Source organism: Dendrobates tinctorius, unplaced genomic scaffold, assembly GCF_039654945.1.
Source record: "Dendrobates tinctorius isolate UK_male_01 unplaced genomic scaffold, ASM3965494v1 ptg000203l, whole genome shotgun sequence".
NCBI classification, from domain to species: Eukaryota; Metazoa; Chordata; class Amphibia; order Anura; family Dendrobatidae; genus Dendrobates; species Dendrobates tinctorius.
In genome coordinates, this window is record NW_027361870.1 from 9,293,876 (window position 1) to 9,320,130 (window position 26,255).

Sequence of the window (26,255 nt, forward strand, 5' to 3'; positions counted from 1 at the left end):
CTGTTGGCATCATTCGAGTCTATGGCCCATTCAGCACATTCGTCCAACCCCATTTTGCGGGAAGTCAGTACTAGTGATGAGCGAGTATTTTGGCGTGCTCGGAGATTTAGTTTTTGTCATTTCAGCTGCATGATTTACAGCTGCTGGACAAGCTGAATACATGTGGGAATTCTCTAACAAACAGGCATTCCTCACATGTAATCAGCCTGTCTAACAGTCGCAAATCATGCAGCTGAGTCAACGAAAACTAAATCTCCGAGCATGCCAAAATACTCGGAGGACACCCGAGCATCAATGCAATTCGCTCATCACTTAGTCAGGACGTAAGGCCCAATGGTGACCCTGAACAGGAGCCTAAGCGCATTGTGAAAGCACCCTTAGCTTTGTCATCTCTTGGAGACCAGCTAGTCACATGGAGATCTGCATTGTGTAAAATGGTTGTCCAAACCCCAGAATTCACAACATGGGGTTCTGTGCATTTACAAGGTGGAGGGGTGTCTTGTTTAAGACACTGAACATATATAATTAACCTTACAGAAATTTCAATTCTTGTTCTCCTACTTGTGCTTATTGATATCTATTTATCAGTTGTTGCAGGATCCTCAAACTTTTTTCTTTTTTTTTTTATAATGAGATTAATAACGTAGTTAAAGAGAAAGCCCGTCTGTCCCCAAGATCACATACAGTTGTGGCCAAAAGTATTGACACCCCTGCAATTCTGTCAGATAATACTCAGTTTCTTCCTGAAAATGATTGCAAACACAAATTCTTTGGTATTATTATCTTCATTTAATTTGTGTTAAATGAAAAAACACAAAAGAGAATGAAGCAAAAAGCAAAACACTGATCATTTCACACAAAACTCCAAAAATGGGCCAGACAAAAGTATTGGCACCCTCAGCCTAATACTTGGTTGCACAACCTTTAGCCAAAATAACTGCGATCAACCACTTCCGGTAACAATCAATGAGTTTCTTACAATGCTCTGCTGGAATTTTAGACCATTCTTCTTTGGCAAACTGCTCCAGGTCCCTGATATTTGAAGGGTGCCTTCTCCAAACTGCCATTTTTAGATCTCTCCACAGGTGTTCTATGGGATTCAGGTCTGGACTCATTGCTGGCCACCTTAGAAGTCTCCAGTGCTTTCTTTCAAAGTGTGTTTTGGGTCATTGTCCTGCTGGAAGACCCATGACCTCTGAGGGAGACCCAGCTTTCTCACACTGGGCCCTACATTATGCTGCAAAATTTGTTGGAAAAAACAAAACTGGAGTCTGAACTGAGAAAGTAAATTAATGTGTATGCACAATGTAAGTGCATATTAACACATGACCATTAACCAGAGAAAACAAAAAGCACAAATATCCTGAAATAGAAAGTAAAAAATAAACTACAAATAATGCATAAAGGTAATAATAATAATAAGGGTATTTAGTAAACATAATTTTGATAAAAATAATGTACAAGCCATCCCGCCACGTCACGGCAACCCTTGTGGGACAGTCCTACTCTAGTATTTAAAACCTTTTCACTTGCCAAGTGACGTGAATGTGAACAAGGATCGAGGGACTGAACCACTAGTAAAAGCATAGGCCAGACTGGATGGCTTTCCCAGCTCAGAAAGAGGGCAGTCACACCCTTATATGCACTGAATGCACAAAGAAATGAATAAAAAACTGGAGTCTGAACTGAGAAAGTAAATTATTGTGTATGCACAATGTAAGTGCATATTAACACATGACCATTAACCAGAGAAAACAAAAAGCACAAATATCCTGAAATAGAAAGTAAAAAAAAATAAAATATATATTTTTTTTTATTTTATTTATTTTTTAATTTTTTACTTTCTATTTCAGGATATTTGTGCTTTTTGTTTTGTGGCAGCACGGTGGCTCAGTGGTTAGCGCTGCAGCCTTGCAGCGCTGGGGTCCTGGGTTCGAATCCCACCAAGGACAACATCTGCAAGGAGTTTGTATGTTCTCCCCGTGTTTGCGTGGGTTTCCTCCGGGGACTCCGGTTTCCTCCCACACTCCAAAGACATACTGATAGGGAATTTAGATTGTGAGCCCCATCGGGGACAGTGATGAAAAATGTGTGCAAACTGTAAAGCGCTGCGGAATATGTTAGCGCTATATAAAAATAAAGATTATTATTATTATTATTATTTTTGCTTTTTGTCTTCTCTGCAAAATTTGGTGGTAGTCTTCAGACTTCATAATGCCAAGCACACGGTCAAGCAGTCCAGTGCCAGAGGCAGCAAAGCAACCCCAAAACATCAGGGAACCTCCGCCATGTTTGACTGTAGGGACCGTGTTCTTTTCTTTGAATGCCTCTTTTTTTTCTCCTGTAAACTATGTTAATGCCTTTGCCCAAAAAGCTCTACTTTTGTCTCATCTGACCAGAGAACATTCTTCCAAAATGTTTTAGGCTTTTTCAGGTAAGTTTTGGCAAACTCCAGCCTGGCTTTTTTATGTCTCGGGGTAAGAAGTGGGGTCTTCCTGGGTCTCCTACCATACAGTCCCTTTTCATTCAGACGCCGACGGATAGTACGGGTTGACACTGTTGTACCCTCGGACTGCAGGGCAGCTTGAACTTGTTTGGATGTTAGTCGAGGTTCTTTATCCAACATCCGCACAATCTTGGGTTGAAATCTCTTGTCAATTTTTCTTTTCCGTCCACATCTAGGGAGGTTAGCCACAGTGCCATGGGCTTTAAACTTCTTGATGACACTGCGCACGGTAGACACAGGAACATTCAGGTCTTTGGAGATGGACTTGTAGTCTTGAGATTGCTCATGCTTCCTCACAATTTGGTTTCTCAAGTCCTCAGACAGTTCTTTGGTCTTCTTTCTTTTCCCCATGCTCAATGTGGTACACACAAGGACACAGGACAGAGGTTGAGTCAACTTTAATCCTTGTCAACTGGCTGCAAGTGTGATTTGGTTATTGCCAACACCTGTTAGGTGCCACAGGTAAGTTACAGGTGCTGTTAATTACACAAATTAGAGAAGCATCACATGATTTTTCGAACAGTACCAATACTTTTGTCCACCCTCTTTTTTATGTTTGGTGTGGAATTATATCCAATTTGGCTTTAGGACAATTCTTTTTGTGTTTTTTTATATAAGACAAATTAAATGAAGATAATAATACCAAAGAATTTGTGTTTGCTATCATTTTCAGGAAGAAACTGAGTATTATCTGACAGAATTGCAGGGGTGTCAATACTTTTGGCCACAACTGTATCTTTAGTTCTGAGAACCATAAATACAGATATATGTTTTCATATGACAATTCTTAATACATTTTATGCATCTTTATTTTTTTTAGAATCTCCTAAATCCAGAAAAATAAATCTATGCTTGCTATGAGAAGAGGAAGCTCTTTCCATAGCTCTTTGTTCCTATTTTTGGCTTTAAACTTATTAAATTTGACTGATCATTGTTGGCTATACCTCTCATACTGAACACTGTTTACTCTTGAAAAGTGGCAAATTTGCATGCTACCATAGCATGCCATAATTTGTAATTTTTTTTAATACTACAACTATTTGCTTTACATTTAACCCCTAAACAACTTATGACACACATTTTCATCACCGGTCACTAAAGGGCTGCATGAAGCGGGCTCTGAAGCTGAGCTAGCTCCACATGCGGCAGATGCCGGATATTTTACATAACTTGCATCTGTTTCTAGCAGCAGCAGATGGAGCAGAGTTCTGAACGCTGCTGTTAACCATTTAGATGCTGCGGTCATTTGCTAATCACAGGGAGATAGTGGGTTACCATAGCCCCCTTGACTTCTATTTTTAGTCCTCCTGTGAAGCTCTGCTAAAGGCTGGTCTTCAGAGGAACCAAAATGTTGCTATTAGTAAGTGATTAAATGATTCCAGGTTCAGGTACCCATGGGGACTGAAAAATAAAATAAAACTAAAAAACGTTTTAAAAAATATAAAAATTAACATCACCCACCTTTTCATCTATAAGAAAATTCAAGAAAGAAATTAAAAAATGAAAAAAAAAAAATATTTTTGTATACTTGTGTTCGAAATAGTCTAATTGAAAAAAACGTAAAATGACTTTTTTTTGGCAGCACTTCCAAAAGAAATGATCATAATGTCATATGCATTCCAAAATGGTATCCACTCAACGCACAAAAAACAAACCCTCACCCAGTTCCATGGATATAAAAGTTATGTGTCTCATAAAATGGCAACACAAGAAACATTTTTTGAATCTACTAAAATATATATATAAAAAAAAATCTTATACATTTGGCCCCTCTGTAATCATACTGACCTGAAGAATCATACCACCAGGTCTACTTTACCACGCGATGAATGTTGTAAAAACAATACCTCAGAAAACAATAGTGGAATTGTTTTATTTTTTACCATTTTACCTCACTTGGAATTTTTTCCCCACTTTTCAGTACATTATATGTTATTAAAATCTACAACTCATTCTGCAAAAAAACAATCCCACATACATCTATGCTGACAGAAAAAAAAACAAAAAAAAAGTATTTCACTTGGAATAAATGGAAGAAAAAATGAAACCGCAACAATAAGAAAATGTCTGGATTCTTAATCTCTTTGCCAGTCAGTTTTCACCTTCCTGACAAGGCCAATTTTTTCAATTCTGACCAGTGTCACATTATGTAATAACTTTGGAATGTTTCAAAGTATCTCACTGAATCTGAGAATGGTTTTTCGTGACATGTAGCACTTCATATTAGTGGTAAATTTTGGCAAATACGATTTACTTTTATTTATGAAAATATAAAAAAAAATAAAATTCAGTACTTTTCAATCTTTAAATTTTAATGCCCTTAAACCAGAGCATTATAGCACACAAAGTAGGTCATAGATAACATATACCACATGTCTCCTGTATATCAGCATAATTTTTGAAACATTTTTGTTTGGTTTTGTAAATTTTGTTGGAAAAGTTATAAATTGCTGATAAACCTTTCTAACTTCCTACCAATCTTTTTTTAAGGAACACATCCCTATTGAAGTGAATTGATGGCCCTATATGACAGAAAATCCCCAAAAGTAAAACCTACACCCCTGAAAGTGCTCAAAACTACATTCAAGAAGTTTAATAACCCTTTGGGGGCTTCACCAGAATTACACCAATGTGGAAGGAAAAAATAAAAAAGTTTATTTTTCCCATCAAAATAATGATTTAGCCCCATATGTTGCAATGTTAACAGGAGAAAATGGACCATACAATCTGTTTTGCAGTTTCTCTTAAGTTCATCAATACCCCATATGTGGTGGAAAACTACTGTTTTGGTACAAGGCAGGGCTCGAAAGGGAAGGAGCACCCTGCAACGTTTGGGGTGCAAAAATGGCTGGAATAGAGAGCAGATGCCATTTTGCATTTGCAGAGCACCTGATGTGCCTAAACAATGAAAACCCCTCACAAGTAACCCCATTTTGTAAACTACACCCCTCAAGGAACTTATATAGATGTGTGGTGATCACCTTGGACCCACAGGTGCTTCACAGAATTTTATAACGATGAGCAATGAAAATGAATAATATCTTGAGTCATCTTATCTTGAATCGTTTATGACATATCAGGGTTATGCACCTAGATTTACTCTTTCAAGGAATTATTAAAACCAGTTTAGTCATTGCTATTTTGTGCCCTCACATCCCAGTTGTTTATCTGTGACTACTGCCAACTTTGATGTGAGTGGATGATCGTCATCACTTATCTAGGGCTTTCCAAGGCAGAGAAGGACAGACGCCGAGGAGCAGGGACACAAATTGCATGGTATTTAATTCAGAGTAACAACCTCCGCTGGTAGGCAGGATTGAAGGCGAGGGTATAGTTTAAAGGAATTACCTAGAGTGCACTTTTTGGTGTTGTATTTTCCATTGGTTGTTTTCAGTCCTTTTTTTAAAATTATTTATATTAAAAGTTAAATTTTATAACTACATATTACCTTTGTGGGTTCCCTTTATGAACTCTAGTGCCTACCTGAAAATCCCTACACGTTCTATTTGGCTCCCACGTAGGCTGTGCATTTGTTAAAACATTTTTTGTGAAAAACCCCTTTAAAGGTTATGCAAAACTTTTATTATGACTTTCTCATAGCTGTGGGATTCTGTATGCCAGACGACTGTTTTATTACAGATTCTGTATGAAAAAAAGCAATAATAATACTCATCACAGGCTCCACTTTACTTTATTGTGCTCATGATTAGAGCCATGGATATGATATAATGGCATTCATGTGAGGCTCTGTAGTATGAGCCACATGGACTTCTACTCAATGAAATACTTATTAGATATAATTCTGGGCCACAATCAGTGGCACAATGAGGTGGTGTTATTGTCAGGTTCCCAGTATAAAGATGTTCAGGTCTGCCTGCCGTGAGAGCATTGGCAATTTTATTTTGCTAAATGAAGATACTCTATTATATATGCTATAACAAAGGTTTTTTTTTAACAAAATCCCGCCACCAGTTTTTGGTTTCCTTCTTCGAAGGCCCAACCTCTATATGGTACCTAGCCGAGCAGTTCAAATTAGCTTTCTTTGTGACTTATGACAAAAGCGAGGATATTTTTGTGAACATTTTCTGTCCACAAGCCTACTAGAGCGACAAATTACTCCTTTTCTTAGAATAGCGTAATGACTTTACATACATAATCATCATTGCTGGAAAAGGCAGAAAAAAAATTATATTTTTGAATTATTTGGGATTTTAACTAATTCATAAACTAAATGCTTATATGGAAAATGCATCATTAGGTAGAATATTAACTAGCGAGGAGTAGAAAGCACAAAAAAAACATAATCTGATTTCTTTTTTGGGTAAAAAAAGAACCATAGAATAGCAGCTAATTCAGTAACAGAAAGCTAAAGCTTCAGCATGCCAAAAATAAATTATTCTAGCACAGTTGGATGGGGATGTTTGAATATTCAAGAGAAACACAAATGCTAGAAACACATTGTAATCATTTCCCACAGTAATTGGAACGTGTTTCACACAACATCAACCATCGACACATGCTGTGCCTTCTCTCAAAGTCATGTATTTGGTACAGATTAAAATGATAGTGTGTCCCTTTTTAAAAGAAAGTATGCAAACTCCTTAGGTTTTTCTGAACACATTTGCAGCTATAGCATTATGTCGCAAGTGGAGTGTGGAAAAGGTGTCACTGCAGCTCGACAAAATGTATGCTCAGTGTCTATAAACAGTTTTCACTTTTTTTTACTACCAGAACAATGTTTCGAGTTCATACTGCCGTAGGCGCTATGAGCCCACCATAAACAGTGGATGAACATTAGCAGAACCAACCAATATCGACAGTCTGTGTATGGCCTCACGACTCTCCATATCGGACTCTTTGTGACATCCGGAAGAATGATTTTCTTTTCCAGAAAAGGTGTCATGAAGTCATGTGTCACGCCAACAGCAATGTTTTTTATCCAAGTGAGTAGGTTCACTCACAATTTTGCCAAAGAAGCAGTACCACTCAAGGGCGCGTGAGGAAGTCACCTCCCCTGGTGATACATGTAGAGTCTTCCTTCACATATGATGCTTTTTCTATGAGCCAATTCTTGCGGGTGAATATGCACATTGCACATTTTCAATACTTTTATATTCTTTTGATACTATTATTATTATTATTATTTATTGTTATAGCGCCATTTATTCCATGGCGCTTTACATGTAAGGAGGGGTAAAACAAGTACAATAATCTTAAACAATACAAGTCATAACTGGTACAGGAGGAGAGAGGACCCTGCCCGCGAGGGCTCACAATCTTCAAGGGATGGGTGTTAATACAGTAGGCGAGGGTAGAGCTGGTCGTGCAGCGGTTTGGTCGATCGGTGGTTACTGCAGGTTATAGGCTTGTCGGAAGAGGTGGGTCTTCAGGCTCTTTTTGAAGGTTTCGATGGTAGGTGAGAGTCTGATATGTTGTGGTAGAGAGTTCCAGAGTAGGGGTGATGCGCGAGAGAAATCTTGTATGCGATTGTGGGAAGAGGAGATAAGAGGGGAGTAGAGAAGGAGATCTTGTGAGGATCGGAGGTTGCGTGCAGGAAAGTACCGGGAGACGAGGTCACAGATGTATGGAGGAGACAAGTTGTGGATGGCTTTGTATGTCATGGTTAGGGTTTTGTAATGGAGTCTCTGGGCAATTGGGAGCCAGTGAAGGGATTGACAGAGGGGAGAAGCTGGGGAATAGCGGGGGGACAGGTGGATTAGTCGGGCAGCAGAGTTTAGAATAGATTGGAGGGGTGCGAGAGTGTTTGAGGGGAGGCCACAGAGCACGAGGTTGCAGTAGTCAAGGCGAGAGATGATGAGGGCATGGACTAGGGTTTTTGCAGATTCTTGGGTGAGGAATGAACGGATGCGTGAAATATTTTTGAGTTGAAGTCGGCAGGAAGTGGAAAGGGTTTGGATATGTGGTTTGAAGGAGAGATCAGCGTCAAGGATTACTCCGAGGCAGCGAGCTTGTGGGACTGGGGAGAGTGGGCAGTCATTTACTGTAATTGATAGGTTCGTAGGGGGGGTCACGTGAGATGGGGGAAAGATGATGAATTCTGTTTTGTCCATGTTGAGTTTCAGATATCTAGCGGAGAAGAAGGATGAAATAGTGGACAGACATTGAGGGATTCTGGTTAGTAGGGAGGTGATATCTGGTCCAGAGATGTAGATCTGTGTGTCATCAGCATAAAGATGATACTGAAAGCCATGAGATTCTATGAGCTGTCCCAGGCCAAAGGTGTAAATAGAGAACAGCAGGGGCCCAAGGACTGAACCTTGTGGGACTCCGACAGATAGGTGGCGAGGTGAGGAGGTGGTGTGTGAGTGGGAGACGCTAAATGTCCGGTCTGTTAGGTATGATGAGATCCAGGAGAGGGCCAAGTCTGTGATGCCGAGGGATGAGAGGGTCTGTAATAATAGGGAATGGTCCACTGTGTCAAAGGCAGCCGACAGGTCCAGGAGGAGGAGGACAGAGTAGTGTCGCTTGCTCTTGGCAGTTAAGAGGTCATTGGTGACCTTAGTAAGGGCAGTTTCAGTGGAGTGGTGTGACCGGAAGCCAGATTGTAAGCGGTCGAAGAGGGAGCAAGAAGAGAGATGGGAGGACAGTTCAAGGTAGACGTGTTGTTCCAGTAGCTTGGAGGCGTATGGGAGAAGTGATATAGGGCGATAGCTAGATACAGAGGATGGGTCAAGAGAGGGCTTTTTGAGGATAGGTGTGATGGAGGCATGTTTAAAGCTTGAGGGGAAAACACCAGTTGTTAGTGATAGGTTGAAGAGATGGGTTAGGGTTGGGATGAAGACTGTGGTGAGGTTTGGGATGAAGTGGGATGGGATCGGGTCGAGTGCACAGGTGGTGAGATGTGATCTTGAGAGTAGAGTGGAGAGTCGATCTTCTGTAATGGTGGAGAAGTTGGTTTTGAAGGTGGAGGGCTGGGAAGTCAGGAGGAAGGGCTCTGGGGGTTGTTGACCAAAACTGTCCCTGATGTTATCAATTTTCTGCTTGAAAAATGAGGCAAAGTCTTCAGCTGAGATGAGTGGGGAGGGAGGAGGTGCTGGGGGGCGGAGGAGAGAATTGAAGGTGTTGAGTAACTGTTTAGGGTTGTGAGACAGGGAGGATATGAGAGATGAGAAGTAGGTTTGTTTAGCTGTGGCGAGTGTGGTCTTGAAAGTAGTGAGGGACTGTTTGAATGCGATGAAGTGCTCGTTGGAGTGGGATCTTTTCCATCTGCGCTCAGCAGCCCTGGAAGCTCGCCTCAGCTCTTTGGTCAGGCTGGTGTGCCAGGGCTGTCTGTTGATTTTGCGAGTTTTGATATGTGTAAGTGGGGCAGCGGATTCCAAAGCTACAGCTATTGTGGTGTTATATAGAGCGGCAGCGTCATCCGCATTGTGTAAGGAACTTATATCTGTAAGAGGGAGGAGGGATTCAGAGAATGAGTGTAGGTCAAGGTGTTTAAGATTCCTGCGAGGGTGTGAAAGTTTGTGGGGTGGGGATTGTAGACATGGAGTGAAGAGGGAAGAGAATGTGAGCAGGTTGTGGTCAGAGAGAGGAAGAGGTGAGTTAGAGAGGTTAGATAGGGAGCAGAGGCGGGTGAAGATGAGGTCCAGTGTGTGGCCATCTTTGTGGGTGGCTGTAGAAGACCATTGAGTGATACTGTATTATTTATGTATCGCCTGTACATGTTTATTGCATATCTCTTGATTATTGAATACTCTTTGACATCGCTTAAGGCCTGTTTCACACTTCAGTTTTTTCTTGTCAGTTAAAATCCACCAAAATGGCGGAAAGCGGATCCGTTGGTAACTGAAGTTAACGGATGCCAGCGGACCGGTTTTTTGACGGATCCGTTGGCTGAAGAATTTTAAAAGAACCGCAGTCCGGGGACGAGAGAGAGATAATTTTTACCGTCTGCCAGAAATGATTTGAGGGTTAAATTTCCGGCTGAGATCATTCCTCCGGGCATGCGCAGTACAAAAATGCGGATCCTTCAGCCAAAAAAAAGTTACAAGCTCCGTCCGGGCATGTCGGCGAACGCAAAAAAATTGGCGGATCCGCAAAAAAACGGATCCGATGGATGGCCATTCATCACGATCCGCCAGTAATGCAAGTCAATGGGAAATAAAACGGATCCGCCAAACAAAATGGCGGATCCGTTTTTTTAGGAAAACGGCGGATCTTGACTGATGGAAAAAAACTGAAGTGTGAAACAGGCCTAAGGGGTAGTGTCAATTTATATCTATTTCAGATATCCAGTATATTTATATTGGTCATCATAAAAACCAATGAGCACATTTTAAAATGCCATATTTGTATCTGTTCTGCCTAGACTTTTGCCGCACAATAAAGATTTATAATGCTAAAGTTTAGGAACTGTATGTATCCTTCCTCTTTCTTTGAATTGCATATCTTTTACATGTATTTTTGTTGGCTCTACTTTACTATACAGGTGGTGCCCACCCCACTGGGATTTCTGATAATCTAGATCTTTCATCATGTCTTTTGTGCGCAATAGAATTACAACATTCGTGTTTTTTCTTTTTTACTGTAAAAAAAAAAATGGCTCCAGACGTTCCATAATTACATCCAGACGGGCAGATAAAGATTGTGACACATTCTTGCAGTTCAAACAATTGTGCATTTTATTAGTTGTCATGTATTAGCGGATTTTAACTTAGAAAGGAGTAAAAATCACATTAGGAAACGCATGAGGCTTATCCATTGAAGCATAAGATATTTCATAGGATGCCTCTACTAATTATTGTATCATCTGTCAACATTGAATGACGTGTGGCAAAGCCAAATCACTGAGCGGATTTGAAAAAAGATGAAACAAAATAGAGCTGAAAGTAGGTAGAGCATTAATATCAACTTTCAGAACTTTAAATTTATGAAGGATCATCATCCAAAAGATACATTTTACTTTGGATGTAATTTACTGTTTTAAAGAAAAAGAGGACCTAAACCTAAAAGCAATAGCAAAAAGAAAATAATGCATCAAACTTATATTGTTTAAATGATAATTAGAAGTGAAATCAAGTAATACTCCTATCTTATAACCATTAGCCCTGAAAGCAACAATCTAGCGCAGTCTTGTCCTCTATTGGAATGAAGTTTCATCTGTCATCCAGCTTCATTGATCCATTTATCTTCCTACTTCTCAGATGCAGCTGCTATAAGGAAACAGACAAATGCCAAGTTATTTTTCATGTTTTTTTCACAATATTTTTCTTTGTGCATATTATCAGCAATCATATGATTTAATTATAGTAGATTAATGACTAGTTAATTAAAAAAAAAGTAAAAAAAAATCCAAACCTTTCTATCATGAATAACCACTGAAAACTTTCTAGAGAGACTGAACAAATCTAACGGTACAAGTTCTGGGGAAGTCCGTGAAACTGATGTTGAGAAAAAACAACTCTTAGGCTACTTTCACACTTCCGGTTCTCTGAATCCGGCACTTTGCAGCGAAAATTTGCAAAACCGGATCCGGCGATATGTGGCGCCGGATCCGTTTTTTTCTCCATTGACATACATTGTTGCTGCATTGCGCCGCATGGATAGGCGGCACATCTGGCTTTTACCGGATACGGCAAAGAGTGACGGTGCGGCATCAGGAAAAAATGTTATATGTAACTTTTTTCTCTGTGCTGGACCGCTTTTTTAAACAGCGCATGCCCGGAAGATTTCCACTCGCATGCATGCTAGTGGAAGCGGCAAAAAAAATCTCTCTCTCTCCCAGATCTCCGGATCACTGTTCCTTTAAATTTCTAGTGCACCGCATCCGTCCAAAAAATGGATCCAGTTGCATCAGGTTGTTGCAAAAAGGAAACGGATCGGTTTTTTTAACACTCTGCCGGTTTGCAACTGATGTCAAAACCTCAGAAAGAGGAAAAAATCAAGAGAAAACCAGACAGGCCAGGTCCGCTGCACCCTGTTTAGAGCAGATGTATTTAGGCCTGTCTGGTTTTCTCTTGATTTTTTTTCAACTGACGGCAAAAACCTGAAGTGTGAAAGTAGCCTTAATTAAATTTTTAAATAATGTTTTTAAGGGGTTATTTGCGTATATCTGACACTCACGGTCCTAGTATGGACTACGATTGGACTCTTGACCCAAACTCTACAGTCTCACATATGCCTAGGTGACTAATGACTATGTGATGTGGTTGGGTCCATCAGTCAGTACATCGAGGACTATACATGACCCATGAATGGTGGATGGGTGAAGCAGGACCAAGTGATGGAAGAATATGCCACCTCTTACTGATCTCCATAAGTCCTTCCACTGAAACACCCAACAATCTTGAGAATAAATGGGCCTTAGCTGTGGTTCAACACTGTAGTCCAGTTATTTTTCTTTGTAGAGTGATAATCTCAGTCAGTCGTTTAATTCAAGTGATAATGGGGACAACAAGCTGAATGTCAGGTGGCAAGGTATTTGAGACAGTGGGGATCCAAGACCAACAATAGTCATTAAGTAATGGCACATGTTAGCGATATGCCATCACCTAATGTACGAGTACGAAAATTTGAATATTCTTAGAACATGGTTAAATGGTTCCATGTAGAAGTGAACTCAGACAGAACAGGGCCACTGTGCAAGAACAATAGATGGGCTCTTTGCAGTCAATAGCTCATCATAATGCAGAATTCCACTGAATTTGGAGTGGTTAGTGGGCCCCCTTACCTCTTGTGCCTCTATACAGCTGCTCATGTTGCACGTCCATTCCTGGTTTCATGCAAGTTCTAAACTTTAAGGTATTATAACTGAGCATGCACAGAAATTCTGGGCTCATAATTTACTTCTGTATGCATCTGATTTCATACAGAGGCATATAAAGGCTTTTATAAAAGATCAGCACATGGTATGTAACTGTAGCGACTGCATGTGATGACTACATGCACATGATTATGGAGATAAGAGAAGGTCAGAAAGAAGGAGATAGAGGAGGAGAAAGAAAGATGAGAGCAGATACAAGTAATGTAAAAGCTCAGTTTGTTGAATGGTCACCATAACCTATAAAGTGAAAAGATGATTTATGCTTATTATGTTTTTAGATGCCAATTATTCGATGTTACTAGCATAAGCCTTCTTAAAGTAATGAAATCCAAATCTGAGCTCCATCAGGATTTACAAAGGTATATACCAATGGCTGAAACAAAGCTTTAGGGAAAGTCTGTGTGAAAAAATATATACTTTGCACTTTTTTGTTTTACTGTTCTCGGATCACAAATTAATTTGGACAGTTTCGAGCCAACGGCAATAAAAACTGCCATGAAGTTCATGTTTCCCAGAATCCAGGGGATTTAGGAGAAGAGAGTCACGTTTCAGATTAAACTGTCTAAAATGTTTGTTATTTCCTACAGAGATGCATTGTAAAATTCAGCCCAGTTAGTGATATAACATTTCTTCACAACTCTTAGATCATTTCCATATTTTGGTAAATTTATGGGAGCTGTCAATCTATAGCATTATATTCTATTACTGAATAAGTCCGAGTGCTGAGCAAATATTTTTGTTTGGAGTCTGCACATTAATTAGCAAAATAAAGTTGATTGTTTATTTGGTGACAACAATATACTCTCTGCTTGTAGGCAAGGGGTAACAAATTGTGGATACATTATATAGGCAAATTCAATCTATAATTAAAGCACCACTCCAGCATTTTTAATTGCAGTACTGGAGTGGTGCTACTAATCTAGAGAACTGTCTGAGGACTTGACTCATCTCAAAGCACTGCCGGTGAAAGATCGCACCTGAATAACTTAGCGGTAAATTACCTTACTGCCGCCGCAGAACATAGCAACTATAGTCGCTCTCAGGCAGCGTTCACCCACATTACCCGTGCGCCGGTTCCAGCAAACATCCTTTGGGTACGGTCACCCAGAAACATAAGTATGACCGTGCACTCACACGCCGTATACTTTAACCACTAACAGCGGTAATTAACTGCTGATTGTTTAGGTGTAGTTTCCATGGTAAAAACACTATCGATGGAACTGTGGACACAAATTATTATAATTTTCAATTATGTATGTAATCCTCACAAGGCACTTCAACAGATAACTTGGCACTTCAATACATATGTAGTGATATTGCCATGTGTGTCATAAACTGACACGATTTATATTAACTCTTGCCTTTACCCATTTGTCAGAGATTCTGGCACAGTTATTTTGGAAATAAATCTGACTAATAATTTAAAGGGACAATAGTCAAGAATCCTAATGTAATTCCATCTAATGTCCCACATTTATCCACTATCAGGAATTAGTGGGTCACATTCAAATCCTCCTGTGACCCAACATACATCCATATTGGATGTGTGTAAATATTTACTTACATCACTAATTTATATTTATATATATATATATATATATATGGAATAAAAGTTAAATTTTAATTATAAATTCTTTTTTCTTCTTGAACTCAATCTACAAAGAAAAGAACACTGTGCCTACAGTCAAATGTGGTGGAGGTTCAAAGATGTTTTGGCACAGGGTGCCCTGTGTGTACATGGCATACTGAAATCTATAGATTACCAATGGATTTTGGGTCGCAATGTAGCGCCAAATGTCAGAAAGCTGTGTTTGGATCCTAAGTCATGGGTCTTCCAGCGGGACGATGACCCCAAACATACGTCAAGAAGCACCCAGAAGTAGATGGAAGCAAAGGACTGGAGAGTTCTGAAGTGGCCAGCAATGAGTCCGGATCTAAATCCTTTTGAACATCTGTGGAGAGCGATTACAATTGCTGTTATGAGAAGGCACCCTTCAAATATGTGAGACATGGAGCAGTTTGCAAAAGAAAAGTGGTCCTAAATTCCAGTCAAGAGTTGGAAGAAGCTTGTTGATGATTATAGGAAGCGATTGATTGCAGTTTTTTATTCCAAAGGGTGTGCAACTAAATATTAAGTTGAGGGTGCCAACAATTTTGGGTTTTTGTGTGAAATAATGCCCAATTTGCCTTTTTTCTGTGTTTTTGCAATACACACAAAGGAAATAAACATGTGTATGACAAAAGCATATGTAATTACAATACATTTTCTGGAAGAAATGCTTCATTTTGTAGAACAATTTCAAGGGTGCCAACACTTTTTGCCATGACTCTATATTAGAAGTAATAATAAAACCTTTGAAGCAATGTGTGTGTGTAAACTTCAAGTTTTCACAAACCTGGGGTTTAGTAATAAGTAATGCAAGGAGCATTTTTTTTATTCTAATTAAAGGGAATGCTTCCCCCCCGGGATGTAATATGACCTAATAATATTGCCTTGCGCAGAAGATCCCTAAATGCAGTGCCCATAGAAGGGAGGATGAGGTATATACTTCTGAGGAGGCGCAGGATTCCGGGGCCATAACTTACGCTGATGGGAGGGGATAGTATTACAATGAGGACAGGAGGCACTGCACGCCATTATCATAAAGGAAGAATACAACGTTTCTCAGCAACAAGACCATTAACATGAGGTATACAGGTAGGACTAGTGTAGCACTTCTATTACCTGTATGCCCAAAAATAATAGGTCATGTACTCCCGGGGGGGGGGTGACAGATTCCCTTTATGGTTCTCTCTAATTTTTTTGGAAGCAGAATACTTTTGTATGACATTGTATGTTAAATTAATAACTTGCTATATAAATATAAATTAAACAATGCTCCTTTTTTGATATTACAATAAACATTAATTGAAATCCTTCCCATCTGTAAAGTATGACAATATTTTTTGCTTTGTGCCTCATGTCTTGCTGTTGCCTATGGGTCCTTGAAAATTGGTAAGATGAATGTGCGTAGGCAATAGCTACATGTTAAATTTCTTTTGCGCTGTGCAATATCAAGCTGAGTACAAACTACTGCTCTGCATTATCGGCATTTCATGCTCTTGCTATGCTTATATTATGTTCATTCAATGCCATCCCAGGAGGTTGTATTGTATACATAGGAAAGCATGTTCCCAATAAGCAAAGGTTTACATGAAATAGCCAGATATCCTGGCATTTGTATCATTCTTATAATAAATGTGTAAGAAACAGGCTGAATTTACAAACTTAATTTTTTCACTAAATGTATACTTGATCATGCTTTTAACTAAGGCTCAAGGCCCCTATAGCTACCATTGTAGTCCTGTGAAGTGTAGTCTCAGGTTGGGCTTCACAGAATGTTAACAAGAGGAAAATTCTGGTAGGCGCTCCCGTTTCAGGAAAAAATATCTAGTGCACTGACATTAACTCAACAGGATTACTTTGTCAATAAAAGTAGAAATTTATTGAAATACATTAACAATTGTATAATATTTTTTAAAAAAATATTTCCACACAACACGTTTCGGCTTAACAAAGCCTTCATCAGGTGTCTGAGGGTATATGCCTCCTAGTGAAAATGTATATCTTTCCACATTCATGTGGGTGGGACACCTCAGACATGACGCATCAGGCAGAAGGAAAACTCCCAATATATGTTTTTAGTTCTGATGAATTAGTCAATACCTGGATATGTTAACCCTTTTTATAGAACTAATACTTAGCAAGTATTAGTATCTGACATCATGGCACGTGGCCTAGATTCTTTACCCTGCTGTTAGCATCTGTAATTCTACCCCATGGATGCCCAATGGTGGCTTCAATCAACACTCTTACTAATTCCAATACACAAGGGATTGTCCACCTCTGAGTAGAACACATATTTGTTAACTTAAGTGCATGTATTTGAGCTAAAAATCATTTTTGCAATTGGGTTCCATTAAAATATTTGCACCGTTTGACGAAGATTAGAAACCTGCACAATGTTTCTCTGATGGTCTGCGGTTGTAAATCAGCTGAAAGAAGCTTGGAAAAAGACTGATAGAAGTGTCAGGGTATATTCCCACGGTCAGTAAATGCTGTGGGTTGGATGCTGCATACATCCGCAGGGTCCAACCAGCAGCGGCCAGCTGTTACATCATAGTGGATGGGATTTCAAGAAATCCCATGCCCACTATGTGGGCACCAACATCTGCTGATCACCTGCGGAGACAGACATGCGGCGCGTCTTTCCAGACCGCAGCATGTCTATCTTGCGGAAACGCGAGTCTCCGCAAGATAAATGTCAACCGTATGTATTGGATGCTGTGATTAAGCATGGTTCAATGAACACATGCGGAATCACCTGCGTTCAAAATCCGACAGCGCTTGGGACACCGCAGACATGTGCTGCATCTAAAGGGTATGCATCCAGCCTTACAAATTTCCTGTCAGGCCATTATAGCAATTCAACTGACAGACTATCAGATAATTCCAGCCAGGAATAGACAACACAAAAAAAGAGGATACAGAAGGCATACTGTTCAAATTTCTCAATGGAACCTGCAGTCACCCTCATATTGACCATAGAAGAATGACTTCATTATAAATTGTAAAGGGAAAAAGAGCTAACTCTTTATTCCAGCTCTTTGCTCTACAACCCCCCACTGTGATGTAACCATGTCCTCCTGTGGAGTGGTCAGTGGAAATAGTAAATTACAAGCTTGTATGGTGATATTTTGTGTTCCTGTGTCAATGACTCCTTCCTGGCTTTAAAGCAAGACACGACCCATAATGTCAAACTTATTGGAGTCAGACACCAGATATGAATATTTGTTTTTTGTGACCAGTGTAGGTCGATGAATATAGGAAATATATTTTTGGCATTGTGGCAAACACAACGCATTCACTTGCGTTGTTGTGCAGCCTACCTATCAGTTCAGAATGAATATCGGAAAGATGGATAAAGTTATACATGCCATGTATATACGTATAGAAAGCTAAAAACCTGATCAGAAATATTTCATTAATATCTCCTGCCTGGGACCTCCAGGAGGAAGATATCCTTAAGACCGAGGATCTCATAATTTTTTGTACCCAAGCCCGCATCTCAGTTACTGGTCCCAATCTAAGGGGAGGTAGGTGGGAGTGACTCATACCTGGTAAACGTGGTAGCTGACCTAAAGACATCATTCACTGATGTGATATCCTGCTGTAGGGACTGTACCCTTTTCCAAACTTTTCGCAAGATCTGCACCATTCCAATGACAACAGGTTTAGTAACTTTCTTTTCTTTATCACTTTTATTTTTATGTGACTGTTACTGGTTTGTTTTGTCCCTTTTGTAACACCTTTTGTTTATTTTTCTAAGCTCTGCCTAATTGTTGGATTAAATATATAAAATTAAATAGCTTAGTTCCTCTTGCTCTATAAACATAAAAGTAATTGGATTCCAATTGACCTGTAATAAACGATTGGTTTTCCTTTGGTTACTGCAGAGCTTGGCAGTGAGCATACTGAAGTGTATATATATATATATATATCCATGTGTTGGAATCAGGCATTTATGTACTATACGTTCACTGGCAAGTACCCAATAACTTGCCTAGTTGCAAAAGCAGCCATTGCCTCATCCATCAATTGTCAGTCAATTGTGTAATCCTGAACATTGTTGGCAGCAATAGGATATCTTCGTGATCTCCCTGACAAATTAAAGATAGCAGTGTGCCGTTTCATGATAGAACCTGATTGCAAAAATTATTTATAGACCTTTTTAGGAAAAAGGAATTTGCCCTTAAAGCGCCTGAACATATACATGACACACTATATTAGAGACTATTTAAGTCATGGGGAATGGAGTTTCCTTCTCAAATGACCTTCTTTTAGCCAGGGCAGAATGACATGTAAAAGTTTAGCTGGCAAGCTCAGGGAGGCCAGAAACCTCATGTGGGGCAGAAGGGCATTGTAGTAACAATGAGGTCAGGAAGGAGGGTTTTTCTGTTCTCCACTTTCCATGCCAGGTGAATCAAAATTGATCAGCATTAAAGTGTTTTTTTGGCAAGAAAAATACAAGTTTAGCCCAAAAACACAGACTTGACCCCAGTGTGTGGTGTAAAGTATGTTGCATTTGCCACTTATACTGCTTCAATTATAATCTCCCATTTATACCACTCTAAGCAATGCTCATTTACACTTACCTGTATTGTCTTCCTCATCTTCACCATCTTGTGGTCTGTCTAAATTCTGACTCAGCATTTGAACTGAAAAAGCAAAGCACAACTATGTTACTCCATGTGGTCAGCACTGGAAACTTTCAAATTATCAAGAATAAAAGAGGTTGTTTCATCTATAGGATATTCCAAAATGTCTGGGCTCCATTTCTGGCTCAGAATTGGTACAAAAAGAAAAACCGTTAACAGAGCTGTGCTGCCAGATGAGGAATAAAGTTTATTCCATTCGCAATAAGAGGAACCCATTTACAGATAGGTGTGAATGGACAGCTGGTTTTGCACATACGGCTTTATCAATTCTGAAGTTTTGAAAACAGATTAGCAAGTAAAGGCCCCGTTACACACATTGATCTCGCTAGCAAGATCGCTGATTTTGTGACGCCACAACGATCAGCAACCGGCCCCCCGCCGGGTATCAGTGATCATGCACTATTGTCCTGGGCCATTTTTTGATCGTTGCTCTCCCGCTGGCCAGCACGCATCGCTGTGTGTAGCAGCGGGAGCCAACGATCAGCGAGGCTCCCAGCGCTCTAAGCAGGCGCTGGGAGCTGGTATCTAAGGTAAATATTGGGTTACTAAGCAGCGCGCGTCACTTAGTTACCCGATGTGTACCTTAGAAACCTGTGTGCTGGCAGCTCCCAGCGCGAGCACGCAGGTTTCTAAGGTACACATCGGGTAACTAAGTGACGCGCGCCGCTTAGTAACCCGATATTTACCTTAGATACCAGCGTCCTCACTGGTGCTGATCGCTGGTGAAGCTGCCTGTTTGGCAGCTCACCAGCAATCATGTAGCGATGCACCAGCGATCCTGACAAGGTCGTATCGTTGTCGGGATCGCTGGTGCATCTTTAAGTGTAACGGTACCCTAAGGTGCACTGTCCACTACAGCGATCTGTGATTAGTGGTCAGCCCACTAATGTGATGCCTAATTCTTATGGATGTCAAATCATCATGCAAATGTGAAAACATACAAATGGCAGAAGACCTGAATAGTGTCAGCATTAAAGAGTGAAGTAAGCGTATAGAAGAGCCTTTTTTACAGTGAAGTGTTTTTTTTCATATCCTCAGAAAACACCTTTACTCCATAATTTACTACTATCCCTTCACTCCCGAAACTGTAGTACATCCATAATGTACCTTACAAAGGGACATGGCTTACTTAGCAGGTTATTACATACTTGCCAACTTTGCAAGCTTGACATCCAGGAGGTGTATGCAGGGACAGACATATCATTTATGCAACCTGTACAGCTACACATGGGTCCAAGAGATAAGGGGGCATTATCTCTTGGGCATTATAATGAGCTGCAAAGGGCCCATGTATAGATCTTGCACAGGGGCTCTTTCCTGTCTGTGTCCACCAGAAAGGCGCGTGCATTGCCAACATTTTTTGGTGTAGCAATCCCTCTTTTCAAGGTCCTCCATGACCATTCCGATAGTTATTACCTCCCAGACACAACAGGGCACAAGAAACCATCTGAAGATTATGAATTTTATAGGGTTTCCATTGGCCCTGGGAAATTTGACTTCTCTTTCAGGAGTCCAGTAGGTCTCCCCTTAAGGGGGCTTTACACATAGCGATATCGCTAGCAATATCGCTAAAGCGTCACCGATTTTGTGACGCAGCAGCGATATTGCTAGCGATATCGCTACATGTTATACTTACCTCCAACCGGCTCCCCCACTGGCTATCGCTGATCGCGCGAAATCGGCCTAGTCCATTTCTTGTTGTTGGCTTACTGCTGGTGCCGACGAGCGAGCCATGGACGCAGGCGGAAGACGGTCACACTCACCGCGTCTGAAAGGTAAGTGCGACCGCCGACCGCTGCTGCATCGCTAGTGAGATCTGCCTGTGTGGCAGCTCACTAGCGACCATTTAGCGATGCACCAGCGATCCTGACCGGGTCATATCGTGGTCGGGATCGCTGGTGCATCGCTAAATGTAAAGGAGCCTTTATTCCAGGAGCCTCCTGCGAGAGTTGACAGACTTGCTGTTAAAGATAATTGTGATCAACATCTGTATGGAGTTGGAAGGCTTTCCTTAGATTTTTACAAAATTAGGCTTAGTGTTCATCATGAAATTGACAGTAACTGAACAAAATTACGGGGATGGCTAATCAGCCATGTGCCCCAACAGGCACCTCAGCCTACACCAGGGTATGAGATAAAGTTCCTGGGTAGTGAACTGAGTAAAAAATATATATATTAAAGCCATAACACATGAGGTCGTACCATCATCATATATTTCTCCAGACTCAGGTTGATTGCATGTACCAGTAGTTGGAATGGATTCTAGACTTTCTTTGTTTGGGTCTACAAGAAAGAAAAATATCTGAATATCATTATTCATAATTTCTTATTTAATACTGTATTTGAACAATTTAATTTATAACCATTTATCTAATCATATTTCCTTTATTCTGCACTCCACAACTCCAAAGTTATTAGAAAAAGAAATATATGCAATGCAATAAAAAATACCTCAAAATAATTTAAGTCAAAATATTGGCTTGGTTTGCACCATCAGAAAAAAGATAACAAAAACAAATTAGAGTACGCAGATAATGGCAACACATTTTTTTTTCTTTTTAAAGATCAGAATTATTTTAATCACAAATATATATAATATATATATATATATATATATATATATATATATATATATATATATATATATATATATATATATATATATATATATATATATATAATGCACCATACCAGTTTGGTATCGCAATATCATACTGACCTAGAGAATCGCATTGCCAGATCAGATTCATATGAAAGCAACCTCTCCAAAAGCAATAGCATAAATAGTTTTTTTCCCCACTATTCCACCCCATTTGGAATTTTTTTTCTTGGTTTTCAGAATATTATTAGCTAAATTTCTTTAAAACCTACAACTCATCTCGCAAAAAAAACAAGCTCAACAGAAAAATAAAGCTATGATGCTTGCTAAAAGAAGACAAACCCCCCTTCCCAAAAGTGCAAGAATTAAAAATTGCCAAGTCTGGAAAGGGTTAAGCTGTTTTCTCTTGATTTTGAGAAGTTGAGCAATTCTTGCAGGATTATATCTGATTACTGTAGGGAGAAGAAGCAGTGCAATGCTTTGGGCAATACTTCGCTTGGGAAGCTTGGGTTCTGGCATTCATTTGGATGTTACTGTGGTACATGTGTACCGTCTACTTAAACATTGTTGAAGACCATGTACACATGGTAATATCATTAGGTAGTGCCAGTGACTTCCCTCAGCAGGATAATGGTTCAGGTATGGTTAGAGAAACATGACAAAGAATTCAAGCTGTTGACTTGACTTCCTAATTGCTCAGATCTCAGTTTGATCAAGCCACCTATATGATATGCTAAAAATACAAGTCCCACCACACAATTTAAAGTTTTTAAATGTTTTGGAGCCATAAACAAAAGGACAGCTTCAAAGGCTTTGTGAAATCCATGCCTTGAAAAGTTAGAGCTCTTTTGGCGGCATGAAGGAAAACTCTCCCATGTCCTACCAAACAGCTTTGCTATATAAGCAGATGGTGTTAGGCTACGTCTTCACGATCATGAATAACAACGTTTTGGACACAGCGTATTTTCACTGAGTTCTAATGACAGCACTTGTTTGTCAGTACATGCAGATTCACAGCGTGTAATGACATTCGGTTGGTCAAAATCTGCAGCAGACATTAGCGTCTCTGCTACAGAAATTGAAATGGTGGGGCTCGTAAACCCACGGGTGAGTTTACGCAGCATTAAATAGAAGCACAGTGGGCATGGCGTTTCTATAAATCCCATCGACTGTGCTTGTAATGTAGAACTCAGCATTTTGGATGCAGCGCAAAGGCTGCTATTCATGATCGTGGGAACGTAGCCTTAATGTTAGAGGTGATCTGTATAAATTGTAGAACAACTATTTTTCTTTGAAATATAAATGTTAAAATCTAACTTCTATTTCACCTCCAAAATACTATATATATGTTGGTGCTGTTGCTTTGCAGCTCCAGTGTCTTAGTTTCTTGTCCCACCACGGACAACATCTGCAAGGAGTTTGTATGTTCTCCCCGTGTTTCCTCCGGGTACTCTGGTTTATTCCCACACTCTAAAGACATACTGATAGGGAATTTATATTGTGAGTTCCAATTGGCACAATGATGATAATGTCTGAAAAGTGCTATATAGGCAAGTAAAATTTTAAAAATAATACATTATAAAATTGACTTATTAGTGAATTAAAATAAAAATGATGGTATATAGCAAATTGCAGTGAATATGAATTAATTTTTGCCCAGGAAAACTTGGATAGATATCATTCAATTCAGTGACGTGTCTTTGAATTATAACGAACCGAGTCTTTATCAAAATGAATGCATTTGATGTGATGGTGGGGGCGAGCCTTAAATCTGTGAGCTCACTTGGAAATCACGCTTTTCTTAGATCTCTATTCAACGTTCGCCTTGCAGTGGCACTTTTAAGAACATTACCTTTTACAGATGAAAGGATTGCATTTCTCAATTACTTAACAGTTGGAATCGAGTCATTAATTCATAATGATTACCTGCTGCCTGAAAATCTTTATCTTAATACTATTAGAAAATCTCTAATTATATTTGGGGGAAAAATAGCTTTAATAGGTTTTATTATCCCTACTGTGTACCTTAAAAGTAGAACTACGAAGTTAATGTCCCTGTGAAAAACACATTATCTCAAAAAATGAAAAGTGCACAGCAAATTAGGAAAAAGGAAGTTTGTATGAACCCGTGACCTGGCTATCTGCAAGCAATAATTTGTGTTCTCTCTAATTCTGCAGCTCTCTTGGCTCATTAATTTAGAAGTGTGACATGGAGCCCATTGGTGAGATTATGCTCTTCTGACTGAGGAGCTGAACTTTTAGAAAAGATGTGAAAGAACAGGATGCATACGACTCTTTATAACGGCTGCTGTGGCTTCTTATTGTTGTTAAATAATACTGAATCATAAAGATGTGACCTCAAAAATGACCTTATACTTTATAAAAAAAAATCTTAAAATCCAAGCAATATATGATAGATATTGTTTTAGTACAGACTATTCAGAGAATGCAAAGACAGATATAATTAGTGCGCTCTATACCAAAAGAATTCACAGCAGCACTATTTTCATTGTTGCTTTTCATTGGTTTCAACTTTAAAGGGAATTGGTCAGCAAAATTTCACACCCCAAACTATTTATATGTGTATGTAGCTCTTTCAAAGACAAGTCCAGCAAAGTCTTTACATTGCCAGTCACTTTCTTTGTCACTGAGAAATCAGCGTTTGAATTGATATGCAAATGATGCTGAGGAGCTATTGTAGATCTGAAGCCTTTGTCACTCCGGCTCGATTCCCCACTCAGAGTAGCCTCTTCTTGCTTGATTGATTGATAGCTTCTAAGATATGTCAGTTAAGAAGAAGGTGGCGTTGGTAGAGAAATAGAGCTGGAGTGACAGAGGCCTCAGTTTCATTTGCATATCAATTAAAAGGCTGATTTCTCAGTAACAGAGGAATTAACTGACCATGTAAAGGTATTTCTGGACTTGTCGTCTGCACATAAATAGTTTGGGGCATGAAATCCTGTTGACCGATTTCCTTTAAAAAGGAAGGTAATGCATCTCAGAAGTGACAATATATATTTCTGCGGCCAGCAAGCCGTTAGTCGTCAAGCTTACATGGTTCCTGGACTTTCACAATTCTTATTTCTTAGATAATGGTACTAATAGACAATAGACTATATTTAAAAATGAATCCTTTATCCGAAAAATTACTACAGATTTTTGGCCATTAGATTTCTCAATTTAGTCTAAAATGCTGTCCACTGCCTGACGTAATAGAGAGGCGGGATTTCAGTTCACAGTTGGAAAAGCATTAGATAGAGTAGTGTTTTGACTGATCGGTGGTGGTCTGAAGACCCACACCCTCTCCGATCAGCAACATTATGCAGCGCTTGCAAAAAATAAGATTTACAAAATGCTAGTTTGACTTTACAGGGAATCTGATAGGAAGAATTAGGTCCCCATAGCGCCACCAAATGGTTAACTGGTTTGTCTACAATGATGCCAATGCATTATACAGTAGAAAAAGAACATCACAAAATATCTGTAAGGAGTCATAGGAGTGGTGCCACTTCTCTGCAAAGTTTTATTTGCCAGTCCCCCTTCTGGCTTGAAATACATCCCATAGGCATCAGAAGCCATTTCACCGAAGATGGACCATCAGAACTGGCTTGCAAAAGTGGCTGGCTAAGAAACACCAGTGTGACACTACTAGTGATGAGCGAGCATGCTTGGGTGTTATCCCAGTATCTCGGGTGTGATTGAGTAATATGTTCGAGTCCCCTCGGCTGCATGATTCGCGGCTGTTAGACAGTCGCAACGCATGCGGGGATTGCCTGTTTAGTAGACAATCCATGCATTTGTTGTGGCTGTCTAACAGCTGTGAAACATGCACTTCCGAGATACTCAGATAACACCCGGGCTTGCTTGGATAACACAATATGCGAGCACGCTCACTCATCACTACACACTACCCATGGAAATGTAAGGGGGACAAACATTTATATATAGGATCAACATTCTTGGTCCACTGGTGGGTAAACACTAAACTATGCCTGTGTTTTATCAACTACTACTCTAAAGTCAGAGGTCAGGGATCACAATGAAACAATAGACAAAGGGAGAGTTGATCAACCTCTGAATTACGTGGCAAAGAAGAGATTGGGTGCTTATTC

At 39.7% G+C, this 26,255-nt stretch overlaps 1 protein-coding gene across 1 annotated transcript in view; it reads right to left on the minus strand.

Moving 5' to 3' along the window:
- Nucleotides 1-11,118: 11,118 nt before the first annotated feature.
- The window catches only part of MACROD2 (mono-ADP ribosylhydrolase 2), a 2,987,523-nt gene continuing 2,972,386 nt past the window's right edge, over nucleotides 11,119-26,255 (minus strand). Inside the window, exons 20-22 of the mRNA XM_073553810.1 lie at nucleotides 21,747-21,827; nucleotides 19,482-19,544; nucleotides 11,119-11,676 (exon numbers count right to left, since the gene is read on the minus strand). Coding sequence (XP_073409911.1) covers nucleotides 11,657-11,676; nucleotides 19,482-19,544; nucleotides 21,747-21,827 — 164 coding nt within the window. The 3' untranslated portion in view covers nucleotides 11,119-11,656. The remainder of the gene's footprint in view (nucleotides 11,677-19,481; nucleotides 19,545-21,746; nucleotides 21,828-26,255) is intronic.